Below are 21,954 nucleotides of genomic sequence, written 5' to 3'. Positions count from 1 at the left end.
AAACTGGTTTTGTGTGTCCAGCATAAGTAGAGGCAAAAGATTACTTTAAAAATCAATTTACTACTAATAAGGATGGCTACAATGCTGTAAGGAGCTGTTAACGCTAGCTGAACATCATGATATTGAAAAAACATACAAAATTGATACTGCAGAAATGAATTACCTCTTTTTCATCCTTTAATTCATTTCTGGATCTTGTATGTCAGGGACAAGAAAAACACACTTCTAGAAAGCAGAATGTCTTTGATTGTCCTGTAAAAGGCTGGAAGTAAAAGACTAAACAAATTCTACACACTGTTTGGCACATTTCAAGTAAATCCCTCCTATCATTGTAAGAGAAATAATACTTCTTAAAATTATCATTCTGATTATACCATTGGCTTCTTACTAGTTTATTCAGCAAATACATTCACAGATAACATTTTATGACAGTATATAATTAAATTTAATTTCTTACAAAACTGTAATGGTCTAGAAAGTTTGTAGAGACAGGTGTTCTTTCTGTACATACTTTGGACAACTTTGAAGTATTTGAGGTGTGTTAACCGTATGACGTTGCCAGACTCAAATTGCTAGATACAAAAGTCTCTTAAACACTTAAACCCCCCCTAATTTCACACCCAATACTGTATTAAAAAGTGTGTTTTATTTTAAGTGAAATAACCAAGTATGAGATGTATGAAAACCCATTTTACAAAAGCTCTTGTATTTGCAAGCTAACAATCAAACATAAATGTTTCATATTTGACTTATTACTTGTCTGTAAATACAAAGACTGAATTAGTTCGTTTTACTTGAAGAGACACTATGCTGTGCAATTTCATATTGAAAGAAAATACTTATTTTACATTTCAGATACCCAGAAGAAAATTTTATGATCTCCTCCAACTGCACATAAAGGAAGCGTTCTATGCCACGTCAAACCAGAACCTACAGCTGCAGTACCAGTAAGAATGGGCTTTAAAAAACAAACAAAAAATAAAAAAAAAAGAGGGAGAAATATCAATACAATGTACCACATAAATAATTTCTATATACCAAGTTGCATAGCCAAATAAACACCACACTAAGTTTAGTACCCCTTAACAAATACAGGTAAAATACAACAGAAATCCAACTGAAAAAGAATTATTATCTGTTATTTAGTTCCAATAGCTACTTAGTACATTTAAGTAAGATGAAGCAAAATATTCCATGACAACAAAATGTTTCAACTATATTCATTATTGACATTATTATTACTTTAAGGCATACTTTCAAACTTGGAAACTTTTTTTAATGAAAGTACCTCCTGTTTTTTTAAGCATAATCATAACTACTAAGTTTGGAGGTAATAATTTTACTGTAAGCATTAAAAATGTAGACTAACTCCAGGACACCCAAAATATCTCCTATGCTGTGTGTTCATTGTCTTGTGATATATTTTTATCAATTATTTAATAAAATAATTGGTTCAAACCTGTAACCAGCTGGTTTTAGCCTCTTTAGAATTAGAGAAAGGTTAAATGTGTTTTTCTTCCCCTTTGCAACAATAGGGCAAAGCAAAATAAAACATACATATCAAAGCAGCTTTTAAAATTGCAGGTTAAGCACAGTATGATTTTTTTTTCCTTAACATGGATGACAGATACCAAAATAAAATTGGTAGATCAAGCAGCATTACTAGATGGTTTGGGTTAGTTCTTTTAATTGTAGCTTTTAACTATTTATGATCCTGATTTTAAGAGAAGAGATGCAATTTCAGTTAAAAGCTGAGCTCCAAAGTTTACCTGGGCATGTCCTAAATGATGAACAAGCAATTGACTAGATGTCTTTCCTGGATATCCAGTGGTTGCAAACAGATTTTCATTCACTCGAGACCACCTATGAATAAAATTAATGTACTTTTTAAATACACCTATCAAACTATCAGAAGTGCACACAAAGTAGAGTTCTCTCCCTTGGGGTTAATTGTGTGAAACTGTCAGATACTTCACTGACACTAATTCAGAGAAATGGCTTGTAAATTATGCACCACCCACAACCCTGTATGCACATCATTGTAAAACAGAAAAAAATCAGGGATATGCGACACATACATACTAAACAAAGGTCATTCACTGATTTCAAATGGAGGAGGTCTCCCTCCAAATTATTTTAAGTGTAGACACCACCACATCCCTAAACTCCCAACTGTTGTATTGTGCAGTTGTGATAGAAATCTGTGTTAGATTTTTATAGACAAAATCCACAGAATAGAGAAAATGCTTATACCTGAATAATCTGGCTCGATCAACATGGACAGGTCTCTTATCCTGTGGATAACTACGAGAGACATTCAGGGTAAAAAAAAACTGTTCTGCAAACACCCACAGTTTGTACCGTAAGTACCAAAAGCACGTATCATTTAAGCAGCGAAGGGGATTACTCTGTGAAGAAGCTGAGGACAAACAAGAGCAGTCCTGCAGCTTACATCTCAATATGGAGTAGGAAAACTAAAGAAGGTGTGCAGTTTACTATGGTTCAGTAATTATCTGTTAGTGACTTACAATGAATTATTAATAAACAAAATACAAGCAGCAAGAAGTAAACAGCAGTGAGAAGCTGTCTCCAATGTACAAAAAACCAAGGTTATTTTTAACAGAAAATACTGATAAAGATGAAACAAAGAATAACACGGAATGATGTGTATTGATTTCATAACTTCTGGTGAATGTTAATTTGTTTACTGATATAATATGCACGCATTTAAGTGCTCTATTAGCCAAAAAAAAAAAAAAAAAGGCACTGCATAAGAGGAGAAGAAACCTATCCTGCATTCAAAATACCTGGAGCGAGTGATATCCCAAATTAACCAATCACTTCCAGCAACTGCTCCAATTTTAAGAGTATTTTTTAAACACCAGTCTGCTGACATCAGCGGCGTTTGTTCACACTCTAGGGAAAGAATGGCCTGCTGTGTAATTAGATCATAGAATCGTATTATCCCGTTCTTCTCTGCCACCATCAGCTGTGAAGATAAATTATTAGAATGTTGTAAACTTAGCATGAACTTTAGTATCTTTTCTAAAGTCTACAGCAAAGCTAGCAAACTTTCAAGCAAAAATTAATACTAAAATACGTACAATTGTCACTTTGTACCAGAAAATATATCCTAAACACTCTTCCATGAGTAAAGAAAAATCACTTCAATCTATATTAATGTCACACTGTTGTATATGATGATTATTTTAGCTCTATATATATATCTTTAGATATGTATATAATAATTTTGGTGCTTAGAGGCACCAGTTCTTAACCACCAATACGCTGTGCCTTTAGAAGTGTAAAGCAAAAAGTTACTCTTCTAAAAAGTTCCTGTTCTGAGTACAAAAAACTGACATCATTCTGTACAAGGAAACCATAGTATTAATCAGTGTAACTGCAGAATCTAGGTTCATCCTTACAGATTTTATATAACATCTCTTACTTCATCGTATGACTCTGCAACAGATTCTATCTAAAGGTTTTTTGTTAATGTAATGTATTCTATCAGTTGTTTATTAAACATCATAGAGAGCTTCCTAATGAAAGCAATTTTCTCCATAAGGAGCAAATGATTCTCAGTCATGAACAATTATTAAGGCAGGCAAAGAAGCATTAAAACCAATGCTTCAAAAACTTCGAAGTGTGTTTGGAAAAAAGAGAGCTGTCAACCAAAATGTGCTGTTCTACAAACCAAAGGATGTGGTGCAGTAAGCATTTTGACCTGCAATTAGCTTTTCAGCAACCACAAAGTTATACTTTTACTAGCTTTTTCTTTAAAAAAAAAACATAAACTTGTCCCTACACTTTGATAAGAGTCAAAGAAAATATATGAGCTAATATGTAAGACTGGTGCAATATTGCAATTTTTTGGTCAAATATAGTAATTTTGTGCTAACAAAGCTGTACACTCAATTATGGTATCTCCTGAATCAACAGTTTTCTTAGTAAGGCCTCAATATTGATATTGGTGGAAAGTGTAATGGGAAGAGAGACCCTTCTTCCCTATTTCTATGTAAATATTTTGATACCTTATTTGACTGCTTTTCTCTGGTTTAAGTGTGTGTTTTTGTGGTAATCTGAACACCTATTTGTAGCCGCCTTAACTGGCGCAACAGGAATAATAAATCCAAGACTGCAAGCCAGACCACTAGTGAAGCTGAATATTTTGGTATGTATCAGCTGATTAATCTTCCCTAGTACAATAAACAGGTGAGTATAAGATCACAACTTATTTTTTTCAGCACATAGTATATATATTCTAAGTAAGAATGACACCAACAACAACAACAAAAAAAAAAAAAAACAAACCCTTGACATGCTTGTAAGAGTTATGGTGATTTGTGTTACTACAGCTGAGAAAAACTTGGCCATCAACAACAATTAATGTATGTAATCCAGAAGGAATATTTCTGATAGGAGGATTGAAGAACTGAGAACTGAGTGATGAGAATGGGAATGAGAATTCATTTACAGTGACCTCACATTAGCAAATAAAACCAATAACCAGTTGCTATTTATACTAACTACCTCACCAAACTTCAATCTTATTGTGAATATCAGAGTCATGGTTTAGATAAGTCCACCCTCCTGTTATTTTAAAGGTGACAAGCGTGAAGAGCTGAAAACCACAACCTTAAAAGCCTCCTCAGGATGCCAGCAAACACTCATTCCAGGAGAACGTAAAACAAAATGGGCCTTCTCATTTCCTTCCAAATCCCAGACCCTAAGGAAAAGATAAAATAAAATCCAGCAAAGTATTAAACTATTTATTTTCATTTGACTGCAAATATGTTAACTTTCAGTGCCTCAATAATAACACATTTTATTCTTTGCAAAGCAAAGCAAAAATTAAAAAAAAAAAAATCACCAAAGTATTAAACTATTCCCATTTGACTGCAGATATGTTAACTTTCAGTGCCTCAATACATTCACAAAGTGACCAAGTGAAATACAGTTTGCACTTTATCACTTCAAGAAGTCAGTACTGGCAGTCAGTACTGAAGACAATGCACTTTAACACTGATGAACTAGGCAGAGCATCTGTTTAAAAAGGGCAATATCCAAATAATTTGGCAAGTATAGTTGCCTAGACATGAATATAGATGATACTTCCCCACTATATTCAGAAGTCAACACTACAGCCTTTGTATTATACCATAAATAACAGTGAGACAATACCAAACAGGAAGGTCACTATTCATCTAGCTGAAACCAGCAACCTGGAGTGAAACACCAAGCACCTTAAATCATCCATTTTACCATATAAAGGCTAAGAACATGCACTAAGGTGTATTTCTTGTCTATTTTTTTTTTTGCCTGGCAAGACAAGATTGAGTAATGGAAATAAAGAAACTAAAAATTAAGCTAAAGCAAACAAAAGTATCTAAGGCAGAGGTAATAGTAGCCCACAAAGGCAAGCTTTCAGCAAATAAATCACCTGGTCATTTTAATCCTATCCTATCCTACAGAAGCACCTACATACCAAGCAGTTAATTAAAAAAAAAAAAAAATTAAAACCCAGCAATATTTGGTCAATATGGACTGATCAGAAGCGTATGCTTAAATGCCAAAACTAGGCTGGGTGACAAATGAATTTCCATTGGATGCATTCAATGTAAGTGTTAAAGAGCTATGAAACGACTTCTTTTATAAAATGCAACAAAACCAAAACTGTGACTGTTACCTCACAGCCACTGCTCAACTGCCTCTTTTCCTACCAAATCAGTAGCTTAGTCGTAGGACAAAGACATCACAGTTGTGACCATCAGTCCAAGCCACAATGCTGCATACTATTTATACACATTTGCACACCAAAACATAGACATACGTCCTTCCACTCTGACACACAAAACTTTAGAAACAGACAATTTTTAAAGTAGAGTTCTGCCTAGTCTTTTGAATTAGATGAGTGGCTATGGACTATTATTGTTTATTCTAGAGGATTTTTGCAGACTTCCTCCAGACTGTTTCAGTTTGCATCTCACCAGGGTGCTTAGAGGTTTATATTTAAGATATTTCAAAAAACTCTTAAATAATACATCATAAGTCTAGACAAAATATATGGGAATAAAATAAATATAGGTAATGAACAACGTTGTTTTCTTGTGCCAAACCACAACAGATCAAATATTTGTTCTCCCTGTCGAAAACAGGGGGGCTCTCATCTTGACAAATCAGTGTCCCAACTAAAAAAAGTCAAAACAAAAACCTGACAACTGCTTAAAAAATGAAATATCTACTTGATTAGGTAATTTAGAAACATACAATACTTTCTTCTACTGCCAAAAATTTTGCCTTGTAGATTTGTCCAAGTCAAATCAACACTTTCCATGTGTATTTACTGTGCAGGGAGAAAATTATGATATAACAGATGATGGTGAATCATTTTGGCCAAAGGAGCATACCATCATATTTCCTTCCCTGAAGTGAGTGGGGTTATTAGGTGTTGACACAGAAATTTATGCTTTCTACCTCCCTAACTTTGTTATTTATAAAATGCCAAAATCTATCTGGTACTTTGTAAAAATGGTAAGATTGTTAGTAACAAACAATGTAGGAGAGGGGAAAAAAGGAGAAATGCCTCTTAGATTTTCTTTTGTATTTATTGATAACAAAGATGGTATCATTTAGCATTGGGAAAACAAAACAAACCAAAACCAACAAACCAAAACCAACCCAGGAAATTCTTACCAATCTTGTCTGAATGCATCAAGTTCATGCTAGTATGGCAGTTAACAACAACATATGTGTTCAATTAACTCTTTACAGTATTTCTTCATGACTATCTCAAATAAAAAACCTTCAAGTGCCAAAAATTAAGCCGAACCGAATTTTAGTTGCTGTTACTCAGTAATCATGACCAAATCAGCTACAGATGCTAAAAAACCCCACCCTCCATTTTTCTGTATGTTCCTATCATATACATCAATCCACAAAGATTGAGCATTTTGTCTCCCATTTAAAAGTCTTGGAAACTACTAACACTACCATGATTTTATACCAAATTAGTGTCTCCTTTTTGCCAAACACTGTTATTTTTGGAACTTTGAAATGTGTATTACTATTCCTCTCCTCACTAGCCATTGTTGTATAGATTTGTTACTGGGATTGAGGCTTTTTAAATTTTTTGACACTTAAGAAAAGCTTCCACAAGAAATTTTAAAAGGAGAAAACTGTCAACAACCACAGTTTAAATACAGGCCAATAATAGCCTCAAAAATATGTAATCTGCTCAGTAAATTCATTATATTTTAAGTAACTATGGACTGAGAAATTACATGCTGCAGTGCTCAAAATATGAAGTAACACAAAATACAGATAGTTGCAAATGCCATTAGAGAAACTTCTGGAGATATTAGTACATTTCTCTTGTCACTCATATCCTGTGATTAAACAAATAAATGACAACTACAGTCATCTCAAAGTGCAGCTATCCAAGCTATGTTGTATTCTATGTCATCTATACAAATATTGATAATGACCATACATGCAGTAATCTTATGCAGTTGACTTTTATTAGAGCTGGAAAGGTGTTCATAAGAACGTCAGAAAACCTCTCTTGTGGCAATGGAGATGATCATCTTATATTCTAACTTTCTGAATTCTGAATAATTCTGACTAGAGAACAAAATCAAACCCTAACTTAAAAAAAAACAACCCCACAACAAAATCTTCATTTGCAATCATAGAAGAACAAATCTGTATTTCAACTCTCAGGCATTTCTCCAATCCCCAGAAGATGGAAGTAAAAAAAGGGAATTCTTTCAACAGAAGCTTTCCCTCAATTTTATGGAGTGGTGTGAGAGCTAGAACAAACCTTGATGTCTTATGTTATGCCCAACCACAAACCATGATCAACAATACTTGACCCATTACTCACTGTCTGACCTACTCTTGAAAATGCCCAACATGTTTGTGTTGTTAATATCTAACTTAAATACCCCTTGCTGTTATTTATTTGTATCTCCATCAGGTGTAGTCCATGTGCAAGGAAAATTTTTATCACCCTTGAAAAGCCTAGAGGACTATGGAGCCAGGACAGATTCCTGTTACAGAGACTGGCTGACAAAGGTGAAGAGTGAAGTTGTTTCTCATTGCGTAGAAGGACTGAGGGGTGGAAGGCCTCAGAAAAAGTGAATTACAGATACCACTTAACAGTGTGGAGAATACAACCAACAGTGGCCTTGTCTTGTTATCAAAGAGCTGAAGAAGATACTAAGGAGGACATGAAATAACAGAAGGCTGAAGTGGAAGTGTAGAAATCTCATCTTGCTCTCAGAAGAAGAAAAAGGTGTAATAAAGATAATTTCTGGTAATTTATTTTATTTTAACTGACAAAATTTAAAAAATGCAAAGCTTCAGTTGTATCCTTTCAGTCAAGAAAAAATTGCCATTAAGAGTTATCAGCTTATTGTTTCCAATGTAGGTATAAAACTAAATGCTTCTGTGGTATGACTGTTAGTGAGAAACTCAACTACAATCCTGCCACTAACATTCTATAATACAAGATACCTGATAAATCTAATGCAATGATTTCTATTTAAAACAACTTATAAGACAGACTACATTTTAGGGCTCTGTGACCCTTTGACCTAAGTCACTCAGGAATAGCTACCATTTTATCCCTGTATTTTGAAGACTTCCTAACTAAAGGCTTATTCATCCAGACCTAAGAATAGACTGAAATAATGTTCCCAATATTTGATTTGTAAAGCTATTTTTCCCCCCTGACTAGATACTGTTAACAGGAGACCCATTAATAGTCTTATGGCAATTGTGAAGTACAAACCACAGTTGTTGGTTAATGCTTGCATCATGGCTGTAAAGCATAACACAAATTGTGTAAGGGGGACATACAGAAATGTACACAAAAATTCTGTAAAGTCAAACATGAGACTCTTAAAAATAATTGAAAACTATTTTCATCAATTATAATGCATGAGTAGCTTGGTAATTCTAGTCAGCATACCTCTAAAGGATAAACATTTTGCTATGACATTTCTTACATGAAGAGACACTGGGGAATTCTATCACAAACAGATGGAGACAGAACAACATGAAATAAGATGCCTTTTTAAAAATCCATAGTTGAGTGCACTAAGAATGAAAAACTACCAATGAAATAAAATTTTGGATGCAGGAGTAAGTGAGAATGGAAAACCTTCAATATAGCCAAGAACTGAAGTATTTACTGAATTAACAAGTTAAGTGCAACAAACACTCACAACACATTAAAAAACGCAAGACAAAAAAAAATTCCAAACAAGAGTCACCATTGACTTTTCTTCATATTGTCTTTCTAGAGAAGATGTTTCTCTCTGGAAACACCTACACAAAATAACTAAGAGTACCATCTAAACAAATACACTACAGATTAAAATTCCCTTAAACCAAACAAAATGCTACAATGAATTTCAAGACTCTAATTTAGTTTCCAGTGATACCAAACCTTTCCCCTGAAACTCTGTTCACACAGCAAAACTAAGCTTCTGATGGACTGGCATTTGTGGAACACGCAACAGAAGAGGCCAAACTTGACAGAGATTGATACATAAATTCACAAAGTCCTTTTCTGTGGAGCAGCATCAGCCATGGCATATGTAACTGAATTGAGAGAGAAATCAAAGAGCAAGTACATTCACAGGTAAAGTAGAAGATAAGTCAACTGTACACACACACACAAAAAGAGTAGACAATGATGTAGTTTATGGAATAGTAAGAAAAAAAAGAGGGATGGATGAATTCTTTTCAGCTTTTAAAAATACAAGCCAAACCACCACTTGCTGACCATAAGAATTTGCCATGCTGCCATTATTAAGGGCCTGATACTGTCATCTTTCTTTCAGTTCAATATGAAGAAGCAATAGAAAGTTAGTATCAGACTAAAGTAACATTTTAACAGACAGAGGTTATTTTTAACCAAGCAGATGAGACTTGTGGATTTTACCTGGATGGCATTTTGCGTGAAATAATTCAAGATACAGCAGATAGTATCAAAAGTTACCAATAGCAGAGGGGTGTCTGTTACCATTATGCTGTTTCCCAAACATTTCCTATGTTCTTTTTGCAGAGACTTGCATTAAGTATCAGAACAAAATCATTTGTGCATCTGAATTTCTATGTCTTCCAAATTATAGCAAAAAAGCAGAATGACACCCAAACATTCTTGTTCTGATTAGTCTAGAACTTTATTCCAAAGTTATTACCAGATGATGTATCCTAAGAACAATTTCAGGGTAGACACTCAGTACAGACAGAATTGCTCCTCTTCTTACATGACTGCTCAAACAAATTACACAGCAAGTAAGGAATTGTTTTGGTAAGTTCCAAGGAATGTATTTTCCATTAGTTTTTGAAAGTGTAACCTTTAAATTCAATAAAACAGTCTTCATGCTCTGCATGCGTGAATGGAAAAAATAAGAACTCAAGCAGCCAAAATAAAAAAATCCTACTTATTTCCCATGCCTGTTAACCAAATACTTCATGGTTTACTGCATAAAAATGTCATTAGGAGTTACCAAGTTGAAATCTTGGTAGTATACATCAATTGTGTATTTTTTATTTCCTTTCAATTTAGTATCAGTTAGAACACTGTTTTTAAATCAATTGTCTTACATCACATGAACACTGAGAATTTCATAAAAGAAACAAAAAATTGCACACATTCAAACAGCTCTTTGCTGAATAAGCCCAATATTAATCTAGAACTGATGGAGAAATGAAGGAAAGGAAATAAATCAGAAGAAGCTACAAATAAGTCATACATTTTTACTACTCATTCTTAATGATTTTGTTTGGAATATGGAAATGGTGTCTATAGAAAATCTGCCTGCTGGTCAAAGTAGTATTTGAGTTCCCTAGGAGTGTTAAAAATCACAGGCCTTTTAAATTTTTTGTTAATATAGCAGAGTAGCTCAACTAAAGCTACTAAATTGTAAAATAGAATGCTAGGGGTTGGAAGGGACCTTCAGAGATCGAGTCCAACCCCCCTGCAAAGCAGGACTACTTAGGACAGGAACACATCCAGGTGGGTTTTGAAGATCTCTAGAGAAAGAGACTATGCAACCTCTCTGGGCAGCCTGTTCCAGTGCTCCATCACAGCTGTGATTTATATCAATTATGATCTATCCTTTCCAAAATACCATACACAGACTAATCATTCTAAGAGCTATTCCCTCCTCTCTTAGCAGGTAGAAGATGGTTTAAATGAAAAATTATTTTTTTCCTCCCCTCTGAATACTGCCTGGTCATTTATACTAGAATTCACAGATTATTTACACTAGAATTCACAGATTGCATCAGGTTGTAAGGGACCCTCAATGGTCATCCTGTCCAGCTCCCTTGCAGTGAGCAGGGACACCTCCAACTAGATCAGGCTGACAAGGGCGACATCTGTTCTGATCTTGAATGTCTCCAGGGATGGGGCCTCAACCACATCCCTGGGCAACCTGTTCCAGTATTTTTCCATTATCACTGTAAAGAACCTCCTCCTTATGTCCAAACTAAATCTACCCTGCTCAAGTTTAAAATTATCACCCCTTGTCCTATTGCTAGAAAGCCCTTCCCAGCCTTCCTGTAGGTCCCCCTTCAGCTATCAAAATGTAGCTATAAAGTCTCCCCAGAATCTTCTCTAGGCTAACAGCCCCAGTTCTTTCAGCCTGTCTCCATACGAGAGGTGCTCCAGCCCTTTGATCGTCTTGGGGGTCCTCCTCTGGACCTGCTCCAGCAGGTCCATGTGTCTCTTGTGTTGGGAGGCCCATAGCTGTTCACAGTACTCCAGGTGAGTATTGATATGATTTGATACCATCTCAAATCATATTTGATATTGAATTGTTATGGTGGTAACTGCAAAGAGCAAATATATAATTAATTATCTCAGTTCCTTAATGGTTTGAATTAGCATAGCTACTACAAAGAAAAGTCAAAGATAATACTTTCTCAAGTCTCTTGCTGTTACTGCAATGACTTGCAAAGCCTGCATAGCTGCCCACCTGATTTCTCCAACTGTGATCTGCATTGGTTAAGAATAAGAACAAACATCGCTATAGATTCACGAGCATTGCTAGAAAAGGAGGATGGGGACCTTTTGACAAGGAAAAGCTCCTGTACTACAAAATTTTAACCAGTGGCTTTCAAAGTATATAGCTGTGTTTCCCTTTTACTTCTACTAAACACATGATTGAAGCAGCTATAATGCTGGTATTATGAGCTGCCAGTACCACCCTATTGGTATGATACTGTCCTTAGGCTATGTCATCCCACCTCCCTAGTAAGGTTAATAAATTTTAGTAAGCGGACAAGTTCATATATGTTGATTTTAAACTCCACTCATCTAATGGTAGAATGCATAGAGAGAGTTTGCACAGTTGGGCTGAGCTATGCATGTCTTCTCTCTCCTACAAAGGCCCACTAAAAATGAAATAACTTATTCATTTGAGCAAGCATATAAAGCATACACAGTGAAAAAGCTTCTACTTCAATAATGTTTTGAACAAAATGCATACCTGCAGGTGTGATCGTCACTTACACTTGCAACTTCTTGGCCATCTTTGGGAGCAAACACCAGATCATTAATGTAATCTGAGTGGCCATCAAATGTCTGTCAATCAGAAAAAAGAAATACTTTTACTTAGAGCTGACTGTTCCATCAGTCACAACATATTTAATACATACTAGAGGGAAGATGTATGACTGTTAAGATAAAGCTATCATTATACATGAAAGGTAAAAAAGGTAATTACCAGTAACTTGAGTTCTTCAATTCACATCTGAATTCATACTATAGGTGAAAAAGCCCTTTGTTAGAAAAAAGCCCTTTGTTATTCCTTGTAGTTACCACAGAGTCAGCTTGATGTTCTTGCCTGACAGAGATCAGTCAATCACAAGGCACCTTTCTCTTCTCAATTCTATTATGTGTTTTGTACTTGTTTACAGATATCAGTAATCTTTTGAGGTTTACAGTATCCTCAAAAACTTAAGCTAAAGAATTCATACAAATTTAGCATTAAGCAAGCATACAAAACTCATCCAGTCAAAGTTTAAAAGTACATTCAAATTCATTCACATGGGTGCTAGGCATGAGTAAATCATTTCTGGTCTCATTAGGAAATTTATACCTAGTTAAGATAGCAGTTTATTCCATCTGAGGATTTACATGTATTTTCTCTCATTAACTACATCTATGGTATTTTTGACAGAAATATCACTTAAAATTTTAAGTCAGGCACTTGTCTACTTGTAGATGATGTATCTGTTACTGTTCAATCCTTTACAGTACCACTGATTAAGTCTAAAAGCATAGCTGTTCCTGTTTTGCCCAGCAAGGTACCACAAAATTGAACTTAAAATATTCTTCAGATAATAGCATGACACAGAGAGACTGTAGAGGAAAACAAAGTCAAATGAAAACTAGTTCCACGATTTTCCAAATGGAAAACACACTATTTGTTCTCTAAATGTAGCTATCCTGAGGAACAAATTCAGAACTGATAAACAAATTAAAAATAACAAAAATAAAATCTCAAGCATGTGCAATAACTGAATCCCGCTCTCTAACAATTTTATGAATGCCTTGTCAATTCAATATAGAAACATTTATAGTAGCCAACTTATTTTTTTCCAATAGCTCATAATTTTATTGAAACTTAGCGAATTTACTAGAATTAATATATTCTAAGATGATGCTAAACTATTTAGACAGAAATGCCAAGTCTTTTAAAAATTTTCAGCATTCTGAATTCAAATATCCTGCCTCATTTTACTTCTAGAGTTCTGATGAAGTATGCTTTTCATTAAATAAAGCTTGAAGCAGGAGAAGAAGCCAAAATTTATTTCCAAATGAAAACCTCAGAAGAAAAAAAAATTCATGAAGATCCATCAGTCACATTTTACCTTTTCTTTGTTGTTCTGGGCTTGATCCAAGCCATAAATTTTATATTAGTCTTGTTGACAAAGTAATGGAAAACTGGAAAATGCAGTGTGCTTCAAGATCCTTGTTGATAATTACATCAAGACAGTTTTGCTACTGGGAAAACAGGGTAAGATTACTCTATTCCTCCAGAAGCGACACATGCTAATTGTTTACTATGAAAGACAAAATGTTCAGAGATTACATTTTAGCTGTAATCACATACTTCCTTCACCTTTCTTTGTACATTTTGTACCTTTCCTAAAAGTCCCGTGTGTGAAGTGTGCACTGTGCAACGGATCTAAGTCTTCCACATATTCGAGTTCAACCTCAGGTTTAGCCATCAATCGACTATTACTAAGAAACCACTGCATGAAAAACTTCATTGAAAGCCAGCTCACTATAACTCAACAAGTATTTCTCAACATCTGAGATTCTGCGAATACTTCAAAACGGAGTTAGGTGTTAATTGTTTCTTGACAAGAAGTATGTAGGTACAGTGATTGCCCAGGTATAAGAAAGTAAGATGGAAATCAAGATGATTACCCAGAGAAAGTATTTTCCACACTTCTGGTCAAAAAAAAAACAACCAGAAGATAGTCTCAACAATAACACTTTTATCAGTATAAACACATTAGTCCACATTCTTTCTTTTCATTAATAGGTTCTACAGTATTAGGTAAAAATATGTGTTTTTAGCTGTTTTCTGAATACTTTTAACATTAGAACAAGCCTGACCTAGTACTAATATGGTGATTTTTTTTCCTTCATCTCCAGTATATCCTTAAATTAACTTAGACTGTTAAATCCAGTGATGGAGTTGGTATAAACAAAGCTACTATCTTTACTGCTAAATTCAAGCCAACACTTCTCCTTTATACTGTGTAAGTACCAAACATCTTTAGTAGTCTCTAGTGTCAAAAATGCAGAAACATCCATGATGTCTTCAGCTGACAAAAATCAACTTACATGATCCTTCTGTATGCATTAGGCACTGCAGGAAATTACTCATATCAACCAGTGGTGAATAATTAAGATACTATAATCGGTTTGCTCCTTCTAGGGCAAAATCCCCTCTCCACTTTCTAGTACTTAGGCTGAACAGACACAAGTCTAAGTATCATATTATGATGTCCAACATTTGTTGTCTCTCCCTATCAAAAAATTATTCTGATGTGTTATGCAATGAACACAGTTTTGCAATAGAATTTTATAACTGCAAGTCAGAGCATTCTGTGTGGAAGACCTAGGGGTAGATGAATTGGTTTCTCTAACAAGCATTTTTGCATGAAAAAATAATTGCTATCTTAATGGAAATGTAAATATGGCATTTCAAATTTATTTCTAGGCATCAAGTCAAAGCTACTTCCCCTAAATTAGAAGTGCATGTTTTAAAGTGTCATTTGTGTTGGTTGGACACCAGGAAAAAACAAATCTTGTCAGAACTGGGAAAACAATAACCCATCACAGAAATCCTATTATTTAAAAACAGTACTCAGCAGACTGTGCTACTGAATTACTCCCTTTGCTTCTCTGGTAGTAATACAGATCGTGCATTGACAATAACTTAGAAAAGAATCATATCATTGTGTATGTAAAAAAATAGTTGGTTTTCATTTGTTTTTTAAAGCATGTTGGTAATCTTATTCTAATTCAGTAATAAACAGCTTACTAGATTTCTTCATTAATTTGCTTATTTGAACTTGCATGTTAAAAATTGAAGCTCAGAGATTAATTATCAAAGGTGTGTTTGTGTGAAGTTATAATACTGAATATTTCTTGAGAAGCAATTAGTTCCTAATGAGCACAATGGCATATCCCCCTGGTAGTTCCTAGTGTTAAACCTCTGTATCCCACATCAGTATGAAGAGTCTACACCCACTTTCAGACAAGTCTGCTCTGGATGGCACAGAGGAGTACCTATTTCTAAGAACCAGATGATGTAGTTCTGAACCATCACAGCTGTCACATTCAATTTTTGGCAAAAACACATGTAATTGTTGATCAGTAATTGACCCTAACAAAAATAATTAACAGCTTTCACATTTTTTAAATGTGGGCAAAACCTCTCACCCATGGCTTGAACCAGTGTCCACTTATGTCAAGGGATTTTTCATTGATTTAAGCAGACATAAAAATAATACAACGTATTTTCTTTAAAGAAAAGACGTTCTGTTAGTAGCATCTATCTTTACTTTATATGCCATTCCATTATTAGCATGGTCACATTAGTTCTCATTTATACTTAATACACTCACACCAAGAACTCTCACCAAAAGAGGTATTATCATATTCCAAAGCATTAAAAAAAGGAACCCTCTCCCCTGATTTTTTAGTATTAATTAGCCTTGCTTATTCTTCACTGAGGACTCAAAAAAAAAAAGTGGTAAGCACAAATATGTAATTAATATTAGTACTTGGATTAGGATATTGTTTCAAAGGCAGAATTTTGAACAGTATGTAAACATCTAAGTGACATAGACACATTTTAGGGAAAAAAAAAATCTCCAGAAAACCAATCTTCATCTTATGAGGTGAAGACAGTACTTAGACCTGGTTTAAGAACACTATCATCTACATTGAAAGAAGTGTAATTGAAATTTCCCTTGTTTCTATCTTAGAAATAAAGAAGTGACAGCTGATGGACATGTTTAGTATGCCTGTCTGCAGTTATGTGCTAAATTGTGTATTCTTTCTTTGTATTTTCTGCTGTTTGAAAGAGTTGAATTGCAACTTCCACTTCCTTATGAAAGAGAAAACTACTCAACTTGCTCTTCTTATAGAGGAATCCAATAAACAACATCACAAAAAATTTATAGGTCTCTATACAAATGAAACTTATCCAACATGGTACTTGAAATTCACCTGTAGAACTTTCTGTTTACATTTCAGATGTTCCAGAAATCTCTACCTGCTTTTCTTCAATTTGATGAATCCAATTTGATGAAACTTGTTACATAAATATGTTTACATCAAAAGATGATGTATGTGATCATTACAGTTATTCCCACTTTAAAGACAGAAAGGTATATACAGTAAAATTATTTTCCCTAGAAATGATGGATATAGGACTTGTCACAGTTCTGTGTGCTATCGCACAGAGCAAACAAAACGGAACAGAAGAACAGTTAAACTAGTCATTACTAAATATTTTTTTTTTAAATCAGCTTAGCTGCCCTTACCTTAAATTCATTCCTGTCCTGCAGGTCTGAAGTAAACAGCCTTATCTTCCTATCAGAAGCTGCAGTACAAAACCTACACACAACAAAAAAAAGCCCTTTGGTCAGCTAACACTGCAAAAGTTGATTTTTCATCAGTTTCCCTTCAGTTTAAACCTGCAAAGTGACATGCATAGGAACATTTGGATTTTGAAAAATAGAAAACAAAACCAAAAGCTTGTATCATAGAATTCTGCTTTGGCAACAAGCAGAGTTGTAATCAGAACTGAGGTATAAAACGGTGTGCCAAGAATACTATTCCATGGAACGAAATGCAAAACATTTTACAAAATTCAATCTGGACCAAATACGAATTACCTGTAATATCTCTCATAGCTTCCTCCAAGGGAAGTTTCAATGGCAGTTAAGTGGCAGAACACAGAAAAGAACACTCATGCTTTAAAACACCCAACACAAATTTGGAAATCGATTTCTAACATTTTAAATGAAAGACTGCACAAAAATACAGCAGTAAGAAACCATCATAACTCTGAAAAGGCTTACAAGCTATTGAGAACATTTTAATTCTTAAGTGTCTATTTTGTCTATTTAATAGTTAACTGTCTTTCTAGACTTACACTTCAATGGGTCTCACAAATAGCATCTGACTCACTCCTGAAGAGAGCCCCTATTATGCAGACCATTACAAAGAGCGTTATAAAGCAGACCATTGCCACAGTCTCATCCTTAGAAGAGTTCATAAAAGAATTCCTCCTTCTCAGACATACAAAGTCAGAAGTAACTACATTTTAGGTCCATTGAAAAAACGATTAAGAAAAAAACCAAAACAAGGAATTAATTGCTAGTTCATTTAGAGGAGGGCCAAGGGACACAAGTAGAACGAAAACAAACTCACAAAATAAAAAAGGAAAGACTCTAAGAATGAAAATGTTGTACTGAAGCGTTCAGAGACTTCGTCAGTAATTTCTAAAAAGTTAGATTTCAGTCATAAGCTTTAAATTTAGTCCAATATCAAGGAAAACATATAAGAGACAGGGATTCATTGTACTAATTTATTATAAATACCTTATCTGGGGAGGTAAAGCATCAAGTCTAGTCTCTGGACTCCATGCTATGGCATCAACTCGGATTCCATGATGAAATGTCCTTAGTGTCTTAAATTGGATACCTTCCACTTCTGCATCCTCCTCCTATAGAAATATTGTAGTTAGTTAATTGAGAATGTCTTGATGTCCCCTAACAATTCAGATCAATATAAAACTGAAAGGCTTGCAAAATTACATGCATCTGGGGTATTTTTAGATTCTGACACCCTCACAGTGAAAAACTGGAATTTAAAGGGAGTATACCTTGAAATGTGTAAGTACTTAAAAACATATGACATGAAAGCAGTCTCAAGTCAGAGGCCAACACAGAGAACAAAAAAATCAGAACTGAGCTACAAAGACGCTGTGCCCATTCTTTGGACAAGTAGTTATCTTCACAGATAAAACTAAAACCACTTCAAACAGCAAGCTAAGTACACGCTGCAATGAGAAGAAACAAAGGGAACAAGAACGAGCATGGAATTGAAGCTATCTTCTCTCTGAGTTCTTTTTTTTACACTATCAAAAAATGCTAGCACTTCACAAACAACATTTTTCAAAAATCAGGAGCTAAAAAGGTACCTCTGTCATCTCCCATGATCAAAATTACTAACTTGTCTAATGGTGAGCATGCTGGATGGTGGGAAAGATGGAACAAGAGTTGTGGTTGTGGACTCAGTTAATCAGCTGACCTGTACAAAACTTAAAATAAGTTTCCAAAACTTCCAATGGCCACCTCAAAGGATATTTCTACAAGATTCACAAATTTGCTTTAAAGAGCCTTTCTCTATACCCACTGCATAATGTAGAGCCTAGGAAGGACCTAGCCAGGAAGCATGAAATTATCCAGAGTTTTTCAAAGCTTTTTCAAACTTGGAGCAAGGATAGTGTTTTCTTCCCCTTCTCTGAAATAAACAATGTGGAAAGGAAGGGAGGAGATGAAAATTATAGAAAAAACACCTTGTACTAGTGGCTGTCAAAATTCTAACTGGATTCTTTCCACAGCATAAACCAGAAACAAGATACAGGGCAATACAGATAACAACAGGTTTGTGATTAGCACTCGGTGCATTTCAGAAGATTTTCTACAGTAAGACTTTGAGGAATAATCATAAAAAGACCAGTTATGTTGTTATTCATAGTGGATAAATTACAAAAATAATACTGTGTAATAGAAAAGTAAGCTGAAGAAAAAAAATAAAAAAAGCTTAAAAGTAGATTCCAAAGGTAACAGCTGTCCACTACTGATTTTCAAGCATCTAGGGGAAAAAAGCTCTAATTAAAAAAGATCTTGTATCATATAAAAATATACAGCACATAGTACTTTACATTTAAAAAACCTTCTTAATGTGTTGACTATAAAATAATTTCAAGGTAAGAAAACATTTTACTGTTTCTAGCAGACTGTGAGAGAAATCCAATAAAAACAATTTGGAAATAAAAGCATTAGGTAATTATTTTTACAGTACTTCCTTAAATATCTATAAAATTAACACAGACACTTCAGTTGTAAAGTGGAAAGTAGCTAGGAAAGTAGTAAGACAGACTAGCTGAAAGCTTTAAAATTTAATCTAAATCGCAAATACACACAAAACAAGATATAACTGTGCAAAAAAGGACCCAAGCACCCTGTGATAATACAGAACAATGTACAGCAAATGCTGGCACATATTTCCAAAGCCGCACACGTAAGTTCTCAGATAGTAGTCACCAATAAGAAGCAAGAAAATTAGATTACTCTTGCAACAGAACACTCTTGTTTTCTTTGCAGTCTATGCAGGGAGTGCAAGGGGTAATGATTTTTAACTGAAATAAGGTATATTTGGATCATGTAGTAGGAAGATACTCTTTACTGTGAAGAGTGGTGAGACACTGGAACAGATTGCCCAGAGAAGATGTGAACACTCCATCCCTGGAAGCATTCAAGGCCTAGTTGGATGTGATTTTGATATTCCTGCCTGCAGCAGGGAGGTGGGACTAGATGACCTTTAAGTTCCCTTCCAACCCAAATTTTCTGTTTCCATGCAAAAGGAACTTTATAACAGCAGGATGGTGATTTATATCAATGTGTATTTTATACACATATATATATATACACACACACACTTTTTTTTTCCCTTGAAGAACAAACATCCCAAACTTGTTAATATAGTAAACAATTTAAAATTTCACCTCAGTACATGAGGATGAGCAGAAAGGGACCAGGGACACTGAGATGCTAGCAAAATTTCAGGAATAAAATCAACAATAACATAAACGAACCTGGAATCTGCAGGTTGCAACTACTACGCAATTATTGCCGCCATATGCAATGAGGGAACACGCATTTCCACTATCAAACGGACTGAATTTTACCACGTGCACATAATCTTCACAATCCACAGTATAAGCAATGTTTCTAGTAGAATCTTGCTTCATTTTCAGTGGGCTAAATCAAGCTGTCACAGAACTGGTATCTTCTCTAAAATGAACATCCACATTCCTATGTAAGAAGTTTCAACAAGTATGCATTAGTCATTTGCATGAAGAAAAACTGCAAAAGATTACTTGTGGCAAATCAAAATTTCCTGTCGCCTCATATTTAAGTATTTTTAGATGCAGCTTGTAGTTTCATCAATCAAAAGATTAACTAATTTAACATACATTCTATACAGACTTCAGCAGTAACTGCAGATTTTGTGCTGCTGTTGGCAACCCAACATCAAAACAAGAAACTAAGTAACTGTACATACCATGAAAGTCACATACACAATTTAAAAATTTTCAACCAAACATCAAGGAAAGATAAATTACTACTTTAAATTCTTTTTGCTTGGGTATCTCTTTAAAGACTGCATGTCTAACTAAAAGCAGGGTTAATCAAGGCTGCAAAACTGTAAATGAGAATATTGTCATGCATAATATTTAAACCTGGTTTCCATAACTTAAGCCACCCCAGCTACAGAGAAAGCAACTATACCTCTGTGTACAAAAGTAGTTATATCATATTCAACCAATTTTAAAGAAAATCAGCTTCCTGTACTAGAACACAAGAGGCTGAGCTACACAACTAAATTCAGAACTCCTTTTAGTTCCAGTACAGATTGTACAATAATTTAAATTTTGGGAAACCAGACCTTTAATTACATGCCACGTGGAAAACCAGTTTTAAATCTCAGGCTTTTGAGAGATGTTGCTGTTACAATCTTAAGATCTCAGCATCCCAGAATAAATATTTTACTTGAGAGTCACCCAGGCTTGACACAGGTATCACTGAAATGCAAGGAAGCTCTCCAGAGTTGCAATGTTAATTTATTAAATATACAAACGACAGACCACCACACTAATATAAATACCGTAGCTATACAGCTTGTATAGCTACGTCCCTACGGCCAAATACAAATTTTAGTCCTATCCGTACTTTACTTCTGCAAAGTCTTCCCACAGAGGCCGCCAGACTAGTTTTAAGTGAAAATACCAGGAATGCTTTTAGCTTCATTCCTTTAGGAGATTTCGAGCAACTAAGCCGCGTGGGGGCCCGTTACCTCCTCTCCCCCCCCCCCATCCTTAACTTCCTACTTCCTCCTTTTCCCTCAGGGCCGAGAGACCACTCACAAGCACGTCTGCCTGAAACCGTGCCAGTCCCACAGCGCTATCGGTCCTCAGGACAGGGCCCAGACCCGTCCGCACAGCAGCTAGGCCAGCCTGGCTCCTGATCTCCCTTTTACCCTGGCACAGCACACCCCCAGCTCCCCCCGTCTCATGCGGACCTCTGCGGCGCCAAGCTCCCCACCAGCAC

General features: G+C 35.0%; 1 protein-coding gene across 1 annotated transcript; it reads right to left on the bottom strand.

The window, feature by feature from the left end:
- Positions 1 to 818: 818 nt before the first annotated feature.
- NUP37 (nucleoporin 37) lies at positions 819 to 21,954 on the bottom strand. Its single transcript, XM_054386816.1, has 10 exons — positions 21,926 to 21,954; positions 20,439 to 20,658; positions 18,157 to 18,281; positions 17,095 to 17,167; positions 12,510 to 12,604; positions 4,639 to 4,729; positions 2,808 to 2,989; positions 2,254 to 2,304; positions 1,770 to 1,863; positions 819 to 958 (listed from the first exon to the last, which is right to left on the bottom strand). The coding sequence occupies exons 2-10, from the start codon at positions 20,592 to 20,594 to the stop codon at positions 845 to 847; spliced, it is 981 nt and encodes a 326-aa protein (XP_054242791.1). The 5' UTR covers positions 20,595 to 20,658; positions 21,926 to 21,954; the 3' UTR covers positions 819 to 844.

This window comes from Indicator indicator, chromosome 14 (genome assembly GCF_027791375.1).
Source record: "Indicator indicator isolate 239-I01 chromosome 14, UM_Iind_1.1, whole genome shotgun sequence".
Classification (NCBI taxonomy): Eukaryota; Metazoa; Chordata; class Aves; order Piciformes; family Indicatoridae; genus Indicator; species Indicator indicator.
The sequence above is the reverse complement of the archived record's forward strand: the minus strand, read 5'-3'. Positions and strand labels throughout refer to the sequence as shown.